Here is a 17,908-nt window from a genome sequence, read left to right on the forward strand (position 1 = left end):
ATTGCCTGTTTTGAAGTTTGAGCAGATTTTACAAATTTATCTTCAATTACAGTCACATTTGCATATATGTTGACTTTACTTGTTTGACTGCTTTGAATTACAAGGTAAACACTAACACAGTGAATTTTTTTTAATTGTGGCTATATTGTCCTACATATGTACATCCTGGTTTTAGCTTCCATGCACAGTTCAGCAAACCTGCTGTAGTTTGGTTTCTTGGGTTTACTTGGTACTCTGATGCATTGCATGTTGTTTTGAACTAAACAGCTACTAGAAATTGTCCATAGACAGAACTCTGTTTAGAGGTCGCATTTTCACGTTTAGTGTTAGCCCCCACATTGCGGCATGTCAATCTGACCAATTGTGTCAGTACAGTGTGAGTACATAAATTAGAGGCTGTACACATTGGATGATTCATACATGCAGTATGAATTGCCTCCAAAGAACATGAAAGGTATTCCTTGCTTAACAGAGATGGATTATCACAGATATGCTTTCATGTACTTTGTTTTGTTACTAAGCAGACAGAAAAACAAACAACAACAAAGCACCAACAGAAAAACTCTACAAACGTATCTGAAAGCTGAACTTTTGCTGTAGCCAGCCAGTGAATTGAATGGTGTGAGGAACAACTTCATCCACTGTAAAAGTGCCAGCTCCTTTGAAATCGTAACTCAAAATACTATTACAACCTTTGTATGGTATGGCCAATATGCTTTACCTAAAGTGATGACCAGGTTTTTAAACAGTTAATTAAAACTTTCGTGAGCTTTCTGTTTATTTCATTAGGAGGATCAGCTTTGCTGTACACACATTAGAATATACTCTCTATATCAGTATTTCTCAGCCTGCTCCTGAAAGCCCACATAATAGTGATTTGCCTGCCACTCTAACCCAATAATAGCTGTTAATGAGCTGATTAGCAGGATCAGATGTGTTGGAAGGGGGTAAACATTAAAACTGCAGAGCAGAGGCTCTACAGGACCAGGGTTGAGAAACACTTGTGGAAGATATGTCACATGTCTTTCCCCTCTGGAAAACTTTAGCTGGACCTGCCTGGTCTAGAGTGGGTCACTCTAGCATCACTCTTCCCTAGTCATTACACACACCTGAGGCTGGTCAGTAACAGCCCATACATGCACTCCTGTGTGTTCTCAGCTATCATCTTCCTTGTTTGGTGTTTCTCTGACTCATCCTTGCTTTGTGTACTGACCACTGCCTGTGATCACTATGAGTTTTTGATTGGCCCTATGAAAGATATTCATCAAACACAGCCTACCTACAAATGCCTTCAGTTACAGAGAGTGTAGAGTTTAATCAAGTAATCATGACAGCCCTAAAATGATGCAGACTGTTTTCATGCTTTGCTGTAAAAGAGTGAGCAAATGTGCGCAAATGTGTGTCAGCTAATGAGTATCCTCTCATAAACAGGCTGATATGTCAGAGAAAAACAGCAGCATGCCATTGCTAAATTGAATTCTGAGGCGACGCCTCTCCTCCCTCTCTATAAACGCTGTAGTAATTGGCGTCATTTCTGATTCACTCCAAAATTGCCTCATGTTTGTGCAGTGTCTTTTTTTCTGTACCACCCACTTCAAATCTGGGCGACTCTCCATCTTTGTTAATGAGTGCAGCTCATTTGTGCAACATGACAGGTCTATTGACAGCCCTTACCTTCAGTCCTCTCTTTGGAACTTTTGGGTCTTTATTGTCAAAGTCCATCCACTGCTGCACTATCCGGCTCACGTTCGGATCATCATAGTTCACTAACTGGAAGCCTGTCACATTGGCCTCTCCTTTCTTAAACTCGGTCAGATCAATGTCCAGAAACCCCTACAAGAGAGAATAACAGAAGGAAATCCTTGCATATAACAGCTTCACAAAAGAAAAGCATAAATATTCAAAATACTCATAAAAACTAAAAGAAAAAACCCAAGAACAAAGTACATCTAAATTGTTAACTTTATAGGGATAACAAATAGTTTGGGGGGAAAAACACCAAACACAGACATTCTGTAGAAAAAAATATTTAGATATAGAAATATTTATATAGAATTACATTCAGAAAGAAAATAGTATAAAGTTATTCTAACTCAGCATTTTGTCTGTACGCTGGAACGGCCATAAGATTTACATCACATGCAATACTCTATATGCTGATTGGACACAGTAGGGCCACCTCTAGAGTGAATTTTCCTGATCTTGTGAAAAGATGACTTATCTCTATCATATTTTTGGCTTTTATAAAATGTGAAGTTAAATTTTTAAAAATTTTTAAAAATTTTTTAAAAGATTTTTACAAAGATTATTTTATCATCTATTTAAATCCAAGGCATTAGCTGAGATACAAATAAGCTAAATCTATACTAAATTATAATTTAGGCTACTTTTTTATTAGGAGGTGGCTGTCCCAAACCCTATCCCCTACATTTCAATAATACGTACATTTTACATTTACTGGTATTTTTTAAGATCCTTTTGATTTCTTTTAAAATGAAGATGAAAGATTAAGACTTATCAAGTTGAATTTTTAAATAAGAAAATAAAGTAAAAAATGCCATCCCATGTTTTTATGCCACTACTGAAACACAAAGGGCATTTTTATGCCTGTGTGCAGTATGTGCATTAACATGACCACAGTATGTGCCCATAATGCACCTGAATTTAATGTTTGAATTACAAAGGAAGCAGCTTCTCACACAAACCACGCACAGACCCGCACACTAACTGCATTTAAAAGTTGCTGTGAAATAATGGAGCCGTCAAGTTGTCAAACTTTAATTAATTCAGTGGAACATATAATCAGCTGTACTACCACTTTCTTCACCTTTTTACATGATCTTCACATATGGTACACAGCTCTCTCTCAATTGCATATGCATGAGTTACAGAAGCCCATTTTGTGTTTTTCCATGTGCACTGCACAGAAACTGTGTATACACTTGTGCGGCAGTTTAGCATATTACACGTGGGCAGAATGCTTCAAATTACTGAACAGAGCAGGAAGTGAGACTGCATCCCTATCCCTCATGGCCTCATGGTGAACAATTATACCCCATTTTTTAAGGAAGTGTGCCCCAAAGTCTGGAAATCAGCATGCAACCTTATGAATCATCAACACAGAAACACAAATTTCTGCAATCAAATAAACTTTTTTGAACTTTAATAAAATGCTGCGTGTACAACAGCAAAAGCTGTGTTAGCTAGTCATGTACTGGCTAGTGTTTATGAGTTAATAGTGACAAAACGGTTGGCACCAATTCAGTAGAATGATCTATATATAGTTCAAATACAAAAATATTCAAATTACTATTTAAAGCAAACACATTTAATATTTATATCTAAGGAGCAGTTATCAAAAGAAAAAGTGAGGATCTGTAATATCAATCCCTGCTTTGAAGTATCAATACCTGAAGTATCTACTTCCTGCTGTTCCAGAATGAGAAAACATACATGGTACACAAATGTATGTACTTGAATCAACATCAGTTCCATTCCTTAGAAGTGAGGTACATTTCTCTAGTGTTGAGAATTGTGATTAGGTTACTACTTCTAACACAGACGGGGTATATAAGTGGAAATGCATGATGTGTAACCTTCAAAACGGACTGCTAGGTAGTGGCTGCACGTCCTGAGAAACATAATGAGAGGATGAGGGAGCTCCCACTGACGTTAAGGATAAAATATCTCCACCAATGTTGAAATTCCTACATATTGCCTCCGGATTTGGAGCTTATTTGCAGCAGAGGGAGTAATTTTAGCCTTAAACAATGAAAAGCTCTGAAAATAGAGTGCAGGCCTGTGGAGGAGGGGGCTGTGGAATGCAATGGCGAGCTTCGGGTTAAAGCCGAAAGAATAGCTGGCCAGTCCCTTAATGAAAAAAGGCTAATCCCTTTCATTCATTTAAGATTGCTTATCCGACGAAGCTCAGAACTTATTCTCCACAGAGCTGGTGAAAGCAGGGCTGGTGAACGCGAATTTAAGAGGGAGGAAACAACAGGAGCACATCAGGAGAGGTTGCTGGAGGGTTGACTCTAATCCCATAGTTATTGTTAATCTAAGTGCTTCGGTGCAATCTAATCAGCCTGGCAGTACGGCTCCTGAATGCCACAGCCCACCGGCTCACTACCTCAGCCTTTTAACAGCCTCTTCTATGAAGATTCCCTGTACGGTGCTCTGTGGAGAGTGAACCGTGGCTGCCACGCTTATTAATGAGGTGTGGATTTACATAGCCTTATGTCATGGCTCCATTCTGTAAGGTCGTTCCCCCAGACCCTCCATGTGCTTAGATTATAATATTCAGTTCACACAGGTCAGCATGTGTGCTCAGTTTGAAGAACGGTATACTCAGCAGTTTAAACAGTATTTACTAAGAAGCATGCAAAACGTTCAGAGTATGATAAATTTAGCAAACACACCTGACTTTACTTTTGAAATTGATCTACCATGACCTGCTGTTTAAATGACATTAACATGAAAAAATTTAATGGCAGGTGCTAATATACACATCCACTCAGGATATGTCAGACTGTCCTATTCATGAAAGCTGCATATAGTCAAATCTGATCATACAATATTGGCTCCCTACCAAAACGTCTGCATAAATTAGGGTGTGCTTCATTTAAATGTTATGTAAATTAGGTGCTGATAGTATGATGCTTGCTGAAGCTGATTCATCATTTGCACTCAAATCTCTGTCATTTCCATGCTATCCAAAAGTTTCATGAATCACGCAGCACAGTTTGTATGTCCTTAAAGGCAGTCAAATCTGCACTTCTTTCACAACTGTGACAAAGAAGGGCCACTGTATTTAGCACTAGAACGAACGATGGAGGTGAGTCTCAAAAAGACAAGTATTCTGTGAAATCAATGTCAATATTCACAAAAAAAACATAACCATAACAATGTCCTGCATTTAAAAGATTAATTGGAGAAACTTAAAATATTATCTTTGTGCAATATTTGTATGGCTATATAACTAAAAGACTAAAATGTTGTCATTTAAAATATGCATTGCTTAAAATTATATACAGTGAGGGAAACAAGCATTCAGACACTTGTTTGTATTTTTTTATTTGACCAGTATATATACCCATTTCATTTACATAGAATGTCTTTTTACTTCTGCAATTGTAAATGTGAACAAAAAAACATTCATCCATAAGCAAGAAAAGATATGTTATAAAAATGTTCTACATATTAATGCTGCAAAAATATATTTTTTTTAGTTCAAATTGCTCTTGGTGTCAATACAAAACACACTGCCATTGGTGGAAATAAATTCCAAACATGCAGCAGTCATGGTGAAGATTAAAGAGTTCCAAAATTCATCATCATCATCATCATCATCGACTGCTAGTCCAGATAGGGTCGTGGTAGCAGTTGAGAGAGCAGAGAATCCCAGATGACCCTGTCCCCCGCAACTTCCTCCAGCTCATTTCCGGGGACCCCAAGCCGCTTCCAGGCCAACTTGGAGATATAAACCCTCCAGTCGGTCCTAGAACGACCCCGGGGTCTTGTCCCGGTAGGCCATGCCTGGAACACCCCCACTCCGGATCAGATGCCCAAACCACCTCAGCTTGCTCCTTTCAATGCTGGAGGAGTAGCCACTCTACTCTGAGCTCCTCCTGGATGACTTGTTATTTTGGGAATTACCCACAGCTCATGACCATAGATGAGGGTTGGGATGTAGACCAACCGGTAAACAGAGAGCTTTGCCTTATGGCTCAGCTCCCTCTTCACCACTACAGTCCGGTACAGTGACCGCATTACTGCTGCTGCCTGTCCCAGCATGCGACCGATCTCACAATCTCTCTTCCTGTCACTCGTGAACAAGACCCCAAGATACTTAAACTCCTCCACCTGGGGCAGGTCCTTTCCCCTTACCTGAAGTGGGCATGCCATCCTTTTCTGGGCTAAGACCATGGACTCAGACTTGGAGGTGCTCATCCACATACCACCCGCTTCACACTCAGCTGCAAACCGCTCCAGCGAGCACTGGAGGCACCCATGTGATTCAGCCAAAAGAACATCATCTGTAAATAGCAGAGACGCTGTTCTGGCCTCCACACATAATGCCCTCCTGACCCTGGCTACTCCCTGACACTCTGTCCATGAATATCATGGACAGGAGTGGAGACAGGACACAACCCTGGCGGAGTCCAACGCTAACACTGAAAGAGTCTGACTTAATGCCGAGTATACGGACACAGCTCTCACTCCGGAAGTACAGAAAATGGATGGCCCGGAGTAGTAGCCCCAGCACCCTATACTCCTGGAGGTCCTCCTACATTATATCTCAGGGAACATAGTCAAAAGCCTTCTCCAATTCCACAAAACACATGTAGACTGTGTTGGCAAACTCCCATGTCCCCTCAACAATCTGTGAGAGAGTAAAAAGCTGGTCCATTGTTCCATGGCCTGGATGGAATCTGCATTGTTCCTCCTCAATCTGAGGTTAAACTATCGGTCAGAGTCTCCTTTCCAGCACTTTGCATAGACTTTCCCAGGGAGGCTGAGCAGTATGAAACCCCAATAGTTGTCACACACCCTCCGGTCCCCCTTTTTAAAAATAGGGACCACCACCCCGGTCTGCCAGTCCAAGGGTACTGTTCCCGAGGTCCATGCAATATTGCAGAGGTGTGTTAGCCACGGCAGCCCCACATTATCCAGAGCCTTAAGCATCTCTGGACGAATCTCATCCACCCCTGGTGCCTTGCCACTGAGGAGCTTACCAACTATCTCAGTGATCTCCACCAGGTAAATGGAACTTGACATCTCCCGCTTCTCCGGGGTTCGGGTCGCAGGGGCAGCATCTTAAGCAATGAGGCCCAGACCTCCCTTTCCCCAGCCATTCCACTAGCTCTCTGGGGGGGATTCTGAGGCGCTCCCAGGCCTGCTGGGCAATATAGTCATGCCAGCGTGTCCTGGGTCTTCCCCTGGGTCTCCTCCCTGGTGGACTTGCCTGTGACACCTCACAAGGGAGGCGTCCAGGAGGCATCCTAACAAGATGCCCGAACCACCTCAACTGGCTTCTCTCGATGTGAAGAAACAGCGGCTCTACTCCGAGTCCCTCCCAGATGACCGTGGTGGTTGGCTAGTGTAGTGGTTAACACCTTTGCCTTCTACGCTGTAGACTGGGGTTCAATCCCCGACCAGGGCAAGCACCCTACACTATACCAATAAGGGTCCTTGGGCAAGACTCCTAACACCACCTTGGCCTACCTGTGTAAAATGATCAAATTGTAAGTCGCTCTGGATAAGAGCGTCAGCCAAATGCTGTAAATGACCGAACTTCTCACCTTATCTCTAAGGGAGAGTCCAGACACCCTGCGGAGGAAACTCATTTCGGCCACTTGTATTCGCGATCTTATTCTTTCGGTCATTACCCAAAGCTCATGACCATAGGTGAGGGTAGGAACGTAGATGGACCGGTAAATCGAGAGCTTTGCCTTGTGGCTCAGCTCTTTCTTTACCACAACAGACCGGTAAAGAGCCCGCATCACTGCTGACCCAGCACCAATCCGACTGTCAATCGCTCCCTTGTACAATCACTCGTGAACAAGACTCCACTTGAGGCAAGAGCATCCCAGACCCAGAGAGGGCTCTCCACCCTTTTCTGCCTGAGAAATTTGGTCTCGGATTTAGAGGTACTGATTCTCATCCCGGCCGCTTCACACTCGGCTTCAAACTGATCCGGCGAAAGCTGAAGTTCACGGCCTGATGTCCCCAATAGGACCACATCATCTGCAAACAGCAGCGATGTGACCTTGACGTCACCAAACCGGAAACACCCTCCGTCCCCTGACTGCGCCTAGAAATTCTATCCATAAAAATTATGAATAGAATTGGTGACAAAGGGCAGCCCTGACGGTGTCTAACTCTCACTGGGAACAAGTCTGACTTACTGCCGGCCATGCGAACCAAGCTCCTGCTTTGTTTGTACAGGGCCTGAATGGCTCGTAGCAAAGAGCCGTGTACCCCGTACTCCCAAAGCACCGCCCACAGAATACCCCGGGGAACACAGTCGAATGCCTTCTCCAGATCCACAAAGCACATGTGGACTGGTTGGGCAAACTCCCATGAGCCCTCCAGAATCCTGGAGAGGGTGAAGAGTTGGTCCAGTGTTCCATGACCAGGGCGGAACCCACACTGCTCCTCCAGAGGTTCGACTATAAGCCGGCCTCTCTTCTCCAGTACCCCTGCATAGACCTTACCAGGGAGGCTGAGGAGTGTGATTCCCCTGTAGTTGGAACACACCTCCGGTCCCCCTTTTTAAAAAGAGGCACCACCACCCCAGTCTGCCAATCCAGTGGCACCGCCCCCGATGTCCATGCAATGTTGAAGAGAAATTAAACAACACTCCAATGGAAAAAGCTAAAAAGTCATAGCAAATACCTTAAACCTGTTAAAACTGACAAGTGTTAGGATATTATGCACCTACAAAGTTCATGGAACCACAACTAATCATCCCTATCATCCCTAATCATTCCACTAGTTTTGCACCCCAGCAATGCCACATGCTCTATAATGCATATCCATATCTGGTTGTGCTTCAGATTCCTTCCCTGAGCAGATGAATCTGATGATTGTGAGCTCACTCACATTCAAAGAGAGCCCTTGGTGAAGGACCTTTCTTTTGAGGATGTAAGCAAATGGACTACTACTGTCAGCATAGCTTTATTGGTATAATGTTGATTTTCGCATTTTGAACCATAAGCATTGATACCAGCTTTCTTTTCATTCCATGCATGTGACATTAACAGGTAAAGATGTATGCTGGTCTTAAAAGCTCCTCTATAATCCAACCCCACACCTCTGACTTTTAAATAACTATTTCAGGCTGTGCAGGGTGACTCACAGCAGCACATGCACACCATGCTTTAATGTGTTTCACTTAGTTATGCTACTTCTTTCAATTTTAACACATCTGTTTAAAAAAACAGGAGATTCAAAGCAGGGGTTGCAATGTGTACAACACACAGTAAAACTACAGAAGTCTTCAGAGTTTTTATATATAATGTTTATAATAGTAAAATGGCAGTAAACTTGAGAACATCCATTTTCTTTGGGCACTATTTTGCCCCACACTGCCCTGCATGTAACCTTCTAGCATGACTCTTTTTTTGAAAAATCTGCTTTAAGCCAAAACCTTCTTAAAACTATTGTAAAACAATTTCTCAAGTATCAGGCAGGATATTCATAACCATTTCTGTAATAACTTTCAGTGAGGGAATTCAGTGATGGAATCAACACTGTGGATGTCTGGTTTCAATCACCAACATGGAGAACAATTCTGACTGAGTTTCTCTACAACAAAGCATTTCACATCACTCTGAATTACTCTGTTTGCATCTTAATCAACTAATTATGCAGAAATTTGGAAAAATGCCCTTTATTAAATCAACTTTGGCACACACAATGCATCAGCATCACTGCAAATGTTCAATACATACAACCATGTGTGAGTGTGTTTGTTTGTTTGTTATGCCACTGAGATATAAATACACCTGGAAGCAGCCATGGATTAGCCTGCCTGTTCAGTGGTAGCTGAAGCTAACATCTTGGCAGCAAAAAAAAACATCGGAGGCAGAAAGTGTGAGAATAAGATTTGAGCCACTGCTCCGTGTGACTTTTTGTGGTAGGAATGCAGTGGGATGATGTGAGCTAGATGCTTTTTTTGGTACTGTCTTTGTGAAATATACATCAACACAGGACACAAATAACACTCCATCTACACGCTTCTAAAAAATACTACACTGCCTGTCAAACATTTGAGGGCACAGAACTTGTAATGTTTTTAAAAATACATAGACTCCTGAATCCTTCTTGGATTGGAACCTTTACATTCAAGTTTGTTAAACTTTAAAAAAACCCACACATCTCATTTTAAAAATGGTTCTTCCATTGTTCTATTGACTAAAATGCTTTTTAGTGAACCAAAAATGGTTGTTCCACAGCAGTGATCTAAAGAACCTTTTTTGGTACATTTGTTTTTATGCATATACCACATTCTTAGGTGTTTTTTTTTTTTTTTGGATGAAAGATTTTCAGTATGAATTTCAAGCAATTTCAAGCCATCATTATTTAGCAAGAGAGGAAAACATTACGTGACAGTATTCCCTTACTGTACCTAGGTATTGTTTTGGAAGATCTGTACTTTACTCAAGTATTACCAAAACTGAATACTAATATAACACTCACACTTACATTTACACATTTTCATTCAGGCCTTCAGAGGACTCAGAGTACTGCTTTTTAATGTGTTTTTATTCAAATACGACTTCATATTATCTGTTAAATTAATACTTGATTATTTACTTGATTATGATTAATGTAGCTACTTTCTGAATAAGACAAAATACACTTTCACAGAAGTAAAGCTTCTCTGTACTCTTCCACCCTTGTTATTCATAGGAAGACACTTTGATAATCATAAAGCTGAGATTTGCAGAATATAGTGAAAGTATCAGGAAACAGACGCACATGTTAACAAACACTTTGAGGATATTTGCTTTCTTTCTTAACTAAAAAACTAGTAAGAGTGACAGACTGACACAGAGAGTGAGAGAGAGTGGGAGCGAGTAAGAGGGAAAGCATAAGAGAGAGAGAGAGAGAGAGAGAGCGACAGAGAGTGAGAGAGACAGAGAGAGACAGAGAGTGAGAGAGCAAGAGAAAGAGAGCAAGAAAATGAGAGACAGCAAGTGAGAGAGAGAGAGAGAGAAAGAGAGCAAAAGAAAGAGAGAGAGCAAGAGAGAGAGGGAGAGTTGAAGCTGTAAGAGTGCTTCTAAGGTGTGAGTGTAAGTGATTGTGCAGTTCTGAGAGCATCTGCTGATCAACAAGATACATATAAAGACACATATAAAAAGACTACATAATGGAATATATGTACAAATAATAGAAACACCATATGAAAAACCCATTTTATTAAAAAGAGAGAGAGAGAGAGAGAGAGAGAGAGAGAGAGAGATCATACTGGAACAGCCGTGGTCCTCTTAATGACTTAAAAGTACTCAGACTCGTGCCCCAGAGACTCAGGACTTGAACCCATCTGAAGCAACTTGTGAACATCTCTGGCTACATGTATTTTTTTTGGTAGCTCAAACAATTGAAAATGACATAAAACTGAGCTCCAACTTGTCCAAGTTGTCAAACGCAGCATTACTGTTCCATTATTTATATTTTCCCAGGTCAACTGTCTAGATGAAAAGAGACAACCAAAAAAACAAAATGCTCATATTCTCTTATCATCATTCATTTCTTGTGTAAGTTCTACAGCACCCCAGCAGCACAATCTTTCTGTAACCGCCTGCAGGCAAATATAAGCAGTGTTGGCAGCAAGGCGGAGGAAGATGACACAAATCTTCAGGCCACATGTGAAAAATTCAGTCTGTTCACAATGACGCAGCCAGCAAACTCATTCTTTTATTGAAGCATCATGAGAAGCTGTCTGTGGGCCAGGCAGAAGTGAAAGCATTTCCATCTCAGGCAGGATGGAGCTTTCAGGAAATAACGATGAGCTTCATAAACAATAAAATAGCTTTTCCACGGAAAAGGTGAAAAAGAAAAAAGCGTGCGGCTTTTCTCATTAACACACAAACGCATACACAGAAACATACGGGAAAAAGACATCAAACGCACATGCTTATGCTACAGCTGGCAAGAGGGTCTCTGGTTATAGTGGCAGCTTTGATCAGGTAATTTGTAGAGAGAGGGAAAAAATGAGAATGAGGAGCAAGAGAGGAATTAAAGAGCTGCTGAAGCTCGTCTTTGGAGGGGATCGTGGAGAGCGCAGCAGGTAATCTGCCTGCATGGTGAATCATAGCTCTGGGAGCACGCTGCTGAGAGAGCGAGAGAATATGGAGGAGAAGCAGAGCAGAGTCATTTCGTATCTCTCTGATTATAATGACGTGCTGCTTTTTCTCTTTTATTTTTGAACCGCTGCCACCGCAGCTGCCGTTTGATCCGCACATGTGCTCTCCGTGGCTGGGGCAGGCAGTGAGCGCTGATCTTTTTTGGCATTCTCTCTCAAGCAGGCAGCGGTATTCACATCTACTAATGATGCCTTCATAGTTCTCCTCTCGTACACATTAGCTGTGGGCTCTTGAATGTATCACCTCAAGGCAGCATGCATACTTAAAGGGATAGTATGGCAAAAGATGAAATTCAGTTTTCCTCTTTACTCAAATGTAGTCAACTAGCGAGGATTTCTGGTGTTGGTGTTTGCACTGGGGGTTTAAAAAAAAACTAAAAATCAGGCAGGCACTGAAATTCCGTCCCCCAAAAAAACTCAGTCAAAAATGGTAAAAGGTGGCATGTTTCTGGCCAAAAGAGATAAAATGACAACAGTCATTTTGTTTTAAATTTTTAAGATGTGATATTTTTGACAAAAAATTATGTCCCCCCTGTCTACTGTTCCCTGACTTTTAGTAAATTAGCGCAAATTTTACACAATAGCTCTTTATTTACGCTCCAGTTCCAACAAGTGGGAAGTTATTTCGGCAGTGCTTATTCAGTAGCCTACTCACTTCATCTGAGTATTTCTACCTTGAGACACCACAGTGGTCATTTTGACCTTACACATTGCGCTGCGTTTCATTTCTGTGGGCTTTTTTTCCAGCATGCAGGTATTTTTAGTAGCAGTTGTTCTGCAGCCTACTCGCCTTATCATTTTTACCTCACACAAGATCTGGAAAGAACTGACAAACAGTTTTTAAAGTACAATCCAAAACAGTAGAAAACAACAGCAATAGAACTGGACAAGCCAGACAATCCAGGCTATGGCATAAAAACCCAACAAATATGGCATAAAGCTGTGCAAATAAAATAAATGGAACGCAATGTTTTGACTTGAGCTGAGACTATGACAGTGCAGTGCTGAACATGGTTACTTTTATGTTTTACTGTTGTTTGTGTTCACAAGTGAAAGTAATTCATTTGAAATCCAGTCCTTCTAATACAGAAAAACGCTATGAATATGAACTATATAACCTAAGTTGTGAATTAGTAATCTATCATTATTGCATTTCTAATGACATATCCCAATACAACAACATGATTTGTTATTTCAATTACTCTCTGCTGTGGTACAAATAATTATGACATTAGACAAGTAATTTATGATCTCGAATTACAATCATATTGAGATGAGACTCAGCACTGAATAACTTCTCCATTACAGATTGGAAAACACCTCGCTCAGTATGCAAAACACTGCAAAACAATAGAAGACTGCTACTGCGAACACCAATGTACCATCTGTAGCCTCCATTTTTGAAATGCTGAAAGAAATCACACATGACAGTGCCAAAATGCAAAGTACAGCTAAAAAATAATGACATGTGTTGCCTTGGATGACCAATCATTCTCTGCTCTCGGACACTGGGGTACATATTGCAGCCTACATAGTGTAATAATTACTTAAGTTTATTTTATGTAAACTGTTCTGATGTATTTTCAGTTTTTCATTCTTTTCAGCTGATTGTGCCTTAACTTTCAGTTTTAATTTCAGTTTAAGTTCACTGATTTAATTCAATACTTTGAATGAAACAATGCAATGCAAAGTTTGAGGTTAGATAAACAAAAATAATATTTTACATCCATTCCAACCTGAAAAACACTTCATTCCTTACTGCATTTCATGGGCTCTGTACCTGTACTCTGCACAATAAAAAAGTTGAATCTATCCATCCATCCATCCATCCATTTTCTAAGCCGGTTCTCCATCAGGGTCGCGGAAGTTGAATCCAATCTAATCTAATCTAATCTAATCTAATCTAATCTAATCTAATCTAATCGAATCTAATCGAATCGAATCTAATCTAATCTAATCTAATCTAATCTAATCTAATCTAATCTAATCTAATCTAACTTCAAATTCCACCCTCTTCCATATTTACTTTGTAGTCTTGGGCCAATAATTAACATTATCAAATATTGCATAATTTGAAGTATAAAATAATACACTTGCTTCCATAGTTTCTGATTTTTGTCATGTAATTTAGGCTTCAACAATGTTAATTATTCGGCTATAAACTCCCTTTACTGTTAACTTCTTACAGCCCTAGTGCAGAACCAAAGCCTTAGCTGATCGGATATATCAGGATAAGGGGAATTTCAGTACATTTGATTTTTATTACTGAACTATTGCTTTTAACACATCTGTCTAAAGTTCAGCTGTGTCCTTATACTACAAAGAAAGTATGCTATATACGCGCATGAAGAATGGTGCTTGAAAATCAGAAGATGGTCAGGATGCCTCAAGGTGGATCATCCCATCTCTGTGAATGCATCTTTTAACTGAAGGTTTATCCTGCTGTGATGCTGTGCTAGCTCTCTCATTTCCTACTGTAGGCAAAGAACGTCCTTCAACTGTAAAAATGCAGAGAATACAGGCTTGTTATTTCATGATGTACCCAATCATGCCTAATCAAGTCAGATCTGCCTTGTGAGATCAGGGCTTTTGCAGAAGCAGCTCTATAGCACACTAACAGAAGCAACCAGGCATTACATGCCTACAGAAGACTTGTCATTGTCACTGCCTGGGCTTTAGCTGACCTAAGATTTCTCACGTCCTGCTTAAACTGTGCCTAAGGGCAACAGACAGCAGCAAAATGTAGAGTAAGTGGCTAGCAAGAAGAAACAGCTTTGCTGTCTAGACATTCAGCAACCAGGTCACTTCATTACAGCCTCCAAAGGCCAGGGCTGTGACACATTAGCTCTAACCTTGAATAACTTTACAATACTTTGACACATCAAAACACTTCAAATTGAAAATAAAAGCAAAGAAGTTGAACCTTCTGCCATTTAAGTGATGTGATTTTCTGTACTATACATGGAGATTGCCTTCCGTCCAATGACTGCTGGGATAGGCTCCAGGACCAGTCTAAGAAGATACAGACCGATGGCTGTTTTTTTTTTTGTGAACATTATCCCAGTAAGAATATGGGAAGTTAATTTCTATTTTTGTTTTTATTTTTTTTTTTGGTGAAGTGGACTTTTTGAGTTTGAATCTTCACATTTTAAAGCATCCAGTATGAAGGAATCAAGTATAGCCACTCATTTGTGTTTTCTTTTTTCCAACAGCACTGCTGTATCTGACCCACTAACACACACACTAACACACTCATACTACATCAATGTCACCGCAGTGCTGAGAATGATCAGCCACCCGAATAATACCAGCTCTGTGGTGGTCCTGTGGTGGTCCTGACCATTAAAGAACAGGGTGAAGGGGGCTATCAAAGTGTGTAGAGAAACAGATGGACTACAGTCTATTACTGTAGAACTACTAAGTGAACCCATGCGACAAGTGGAGCTGATAAAATGGACACAGAGCAGATACAAGGAGGTGTACTTAATGAAGGTGCATGTTTACAGTGTAAGATGAAGGTTATTACAACTGTTATCTAGAACCACATACCCCATCAGATTACAACTCATTCTACTAATTTCCAAATGGACATAACTTTGTCCATTCATGGTCTGTTATTGCTGTTTCCTTCCTCCGGCCTAGCTGAAACTACAGCAATGCAGCCACCTCACACTACAGTTCCCAGGACCCCTTTCTTCGTCACATGAGTCAGAACTCTAACTGATCCAACTGATCAATGCTCTGCATCACCAGACTTGTAATCACTCACACCTGTTTTCCCCAGTATATAGTCTGCTTGTTTGTGAGGACTCTTTGTGAAGTTCCATCTCCCTGTTAAGTGTACAGAGCAATTCTCTGATGCCTATTTTCTCCTTTTTGTGCATGACCTGTACCTCATTTATGATTTTGATTGTTGCCTTGCGCTTTTGCTTTTGGATTTCTGGTTTCCCACTGTGCTTTTGGATCAACCCTTTGATATTAAACTTCTTAGCTCAAGCAAAAGCAGCTATTTATCTGTTTTATCTACTCTTCTGCTTTAATAACATGACAGACTGTTGCTGTATGCCAAACTTGATTTAACAAAGCTCATTTTTACAATTTGTTTGTCACATATTATCATTTAGAACAATAAAAACATCAATAATAACACACTTCATAGTCACATTTATCTTTGCTCTGATTAAACAAATCATATGCACTTTGAATTTAAAAATCAGTGCATCTTACAATAAAGGTGATTCTTTTATATATTGTTACAAAGTAACACACAGAAAACTCTAGTTCCACATGATGCTTAATTTTAAAATGGCCAAAATGGACAGGCATGTTAAATCAGCAAAATCTCAGAATGTACTGCTGGTAAGCCGTCTGGTGTTATAGGGTTAAACTTATAAAAATGTTGCAACTTTATACAATGTTTAGCAACTTTATACTGAAGCTGTATTAAACTGTGTACAACCAGCTGAAAAAATTCAACCTGAGGCAGAGGCTGATGAGTTCTACACAACAATCATCAGGAGAAGGCCATCAAAATCAGCACAACCAGACATGACAAAAAAATTTTCCCCAGAGCTGGAGCGCTTATTAACTACAGTGGACACCTTTAGGCCTGTAATTAAAATTTTAACTGAAACCATCAAACCTCCTTTACTGTACAACGCCTTTACAATATAACTCCTCTGTAACATTATGTTTCTTTGCCCAATTGTAGGTTCATTATTTTTTACAAATGTTCATTTCATCCTGCAATATACACTTATGGGCAAGAAAAGTTTTTTACTGATGGTTTTGAGCTGGTCAAAGTACAGATTTAAACCAGATAGAGAATATTTTGTCTCACCTTAACTACAAACTAGCTCAGCAATAGGGAAAAGCTATGTCATATTATGTTGCTGTATTTGTTTTAATGTATTTCTTGTTAAGACCATTAACTTAAGTCTTACCCCAGTCTACAGCGTAGAAGGCAAAGGTGTTAACCACTACACTAACCAACCACAATAAAAATAAAAATACTGTTTTCTGTTAACAATTTCTTGATGACTTCGGCTGAATGTTTTGGATCATTGGCTTGTTTGCATGTCCAGTGCTGCCCACGGCCAAGTTTTTCTGCAGACTACCTGATGTTTTCCTCCAGAATCGTATTGTAGTTTTCTTTACTCATGAAGCCATTTATTTCGATAAGGCTTTGTTGCCCATTGGCTGAAAAACATCCCTAAAGCATTATATTCCCAACACCATCTTTGACCATGGAGATGGAGCTTTTGGGGTTGAATGCATTTCAATGCATTTTGCCCAACAAAAGGCATGCTCCTGTGTCCAAGCAACTCCATTTTCATCCCATCCAACCACAGAATTGATGACCGAAAGTCATTCTTTTCCAAAAGTCAGAAGCTGTCCTCTTTGTCCAAATGACCTTTTGCAAAAGCCAGGCACGCTTTTCTGTGCCTGTCTTGGAGAAGTGGAATCCTTCTTGGTTGGGTCCATGAAGGCCTTGTGCGGTGTCCACTGGAGTGTTTGCCTTGAGATGTTGGTATCAGAATTGCTTAGATTCATGAGAACGGCCTTGTTGATGATCCTTGGATTCTTGTTGGCCTCTCGCACTACAATTCATGCTAGCACAGGGGTCTCTTTTAGCTTCCTACCATGCTCTTTGAGATTTTTCACAGTGTGGAACTCACTGTATATTTGATTTTGCTTTGAAGTATGGCTACAGGCACTTGGATATGGTTTTATAGTCTTTTCCCCATCTTGTGAGCAGCCACAATGCACAACTGGAGGTCCTCACTAAGTTCTTTGGATTTAGACATGGCTTGCAATTGACTAGTAACCAAACAGAGAACTACTGCATCAGCTGTTTATATTTGATTAGAACGCTCTAGAATATGACAGAAATGACCAAGACCATTTGGGATGGTACAAAAACTTGGGATTGTCTCAAATATTTGTGACAATTTCAGGGGGTATGAATAACTTTGTACATGGAATTTTTTGTAAAAATGTAAAAAAAAAAAAAAAGACAGAAATAGTTCAAAATTA

General features: G+C 40.3%; 1 protein-coding gene across 5 annotated transcripts in view; it reads right to left on the reverse strand.

The window, feature by feature from the left end:
- Nucleotides 1-17,908, reverse strand: part of gria1a (glutamate receptor, ionotropic, AMPA 1a) — a 127,513-nt gene that overhangs the window by 58,368 nt on the left and 51,237 nt on the right. For all 5 annotated transcript variants that reach the window (XR_005130606.1, XM_017698359.2, XM_017698358.2 and 2 more), the window contains exon 6: nucleotides 1,675-1,833. Coding sequence is in view for 4 of the 5 variants with exons in the window: in XM_017698359.2 (XP_017553848.1) it covers nucleotides 1,675-1,833 (159 nt within the window). In the remaining variant the exon portion in view is untranslated. The remainder of the gene's footprint in view (nucleotides 1-1,674; nucleotides 1,834-17,908) is intronic.

Source organism: Pygocentrus nattereri, chromosome 8 (genome assembly GCF_015220715.1).
Source record: "Pygocentrus nattereri isolate fPygNat1 chromosome 8, fPygNat1.pri, whole genome shotgun sequence".
Taxonomy (NCBI): domain Eukaryota; kingdom Metazoa; phylum Chordata; class Actinopteri; order Characiformes; family Serrasalmidae; genus Pygocentrus; species Pygocentrus nattereri.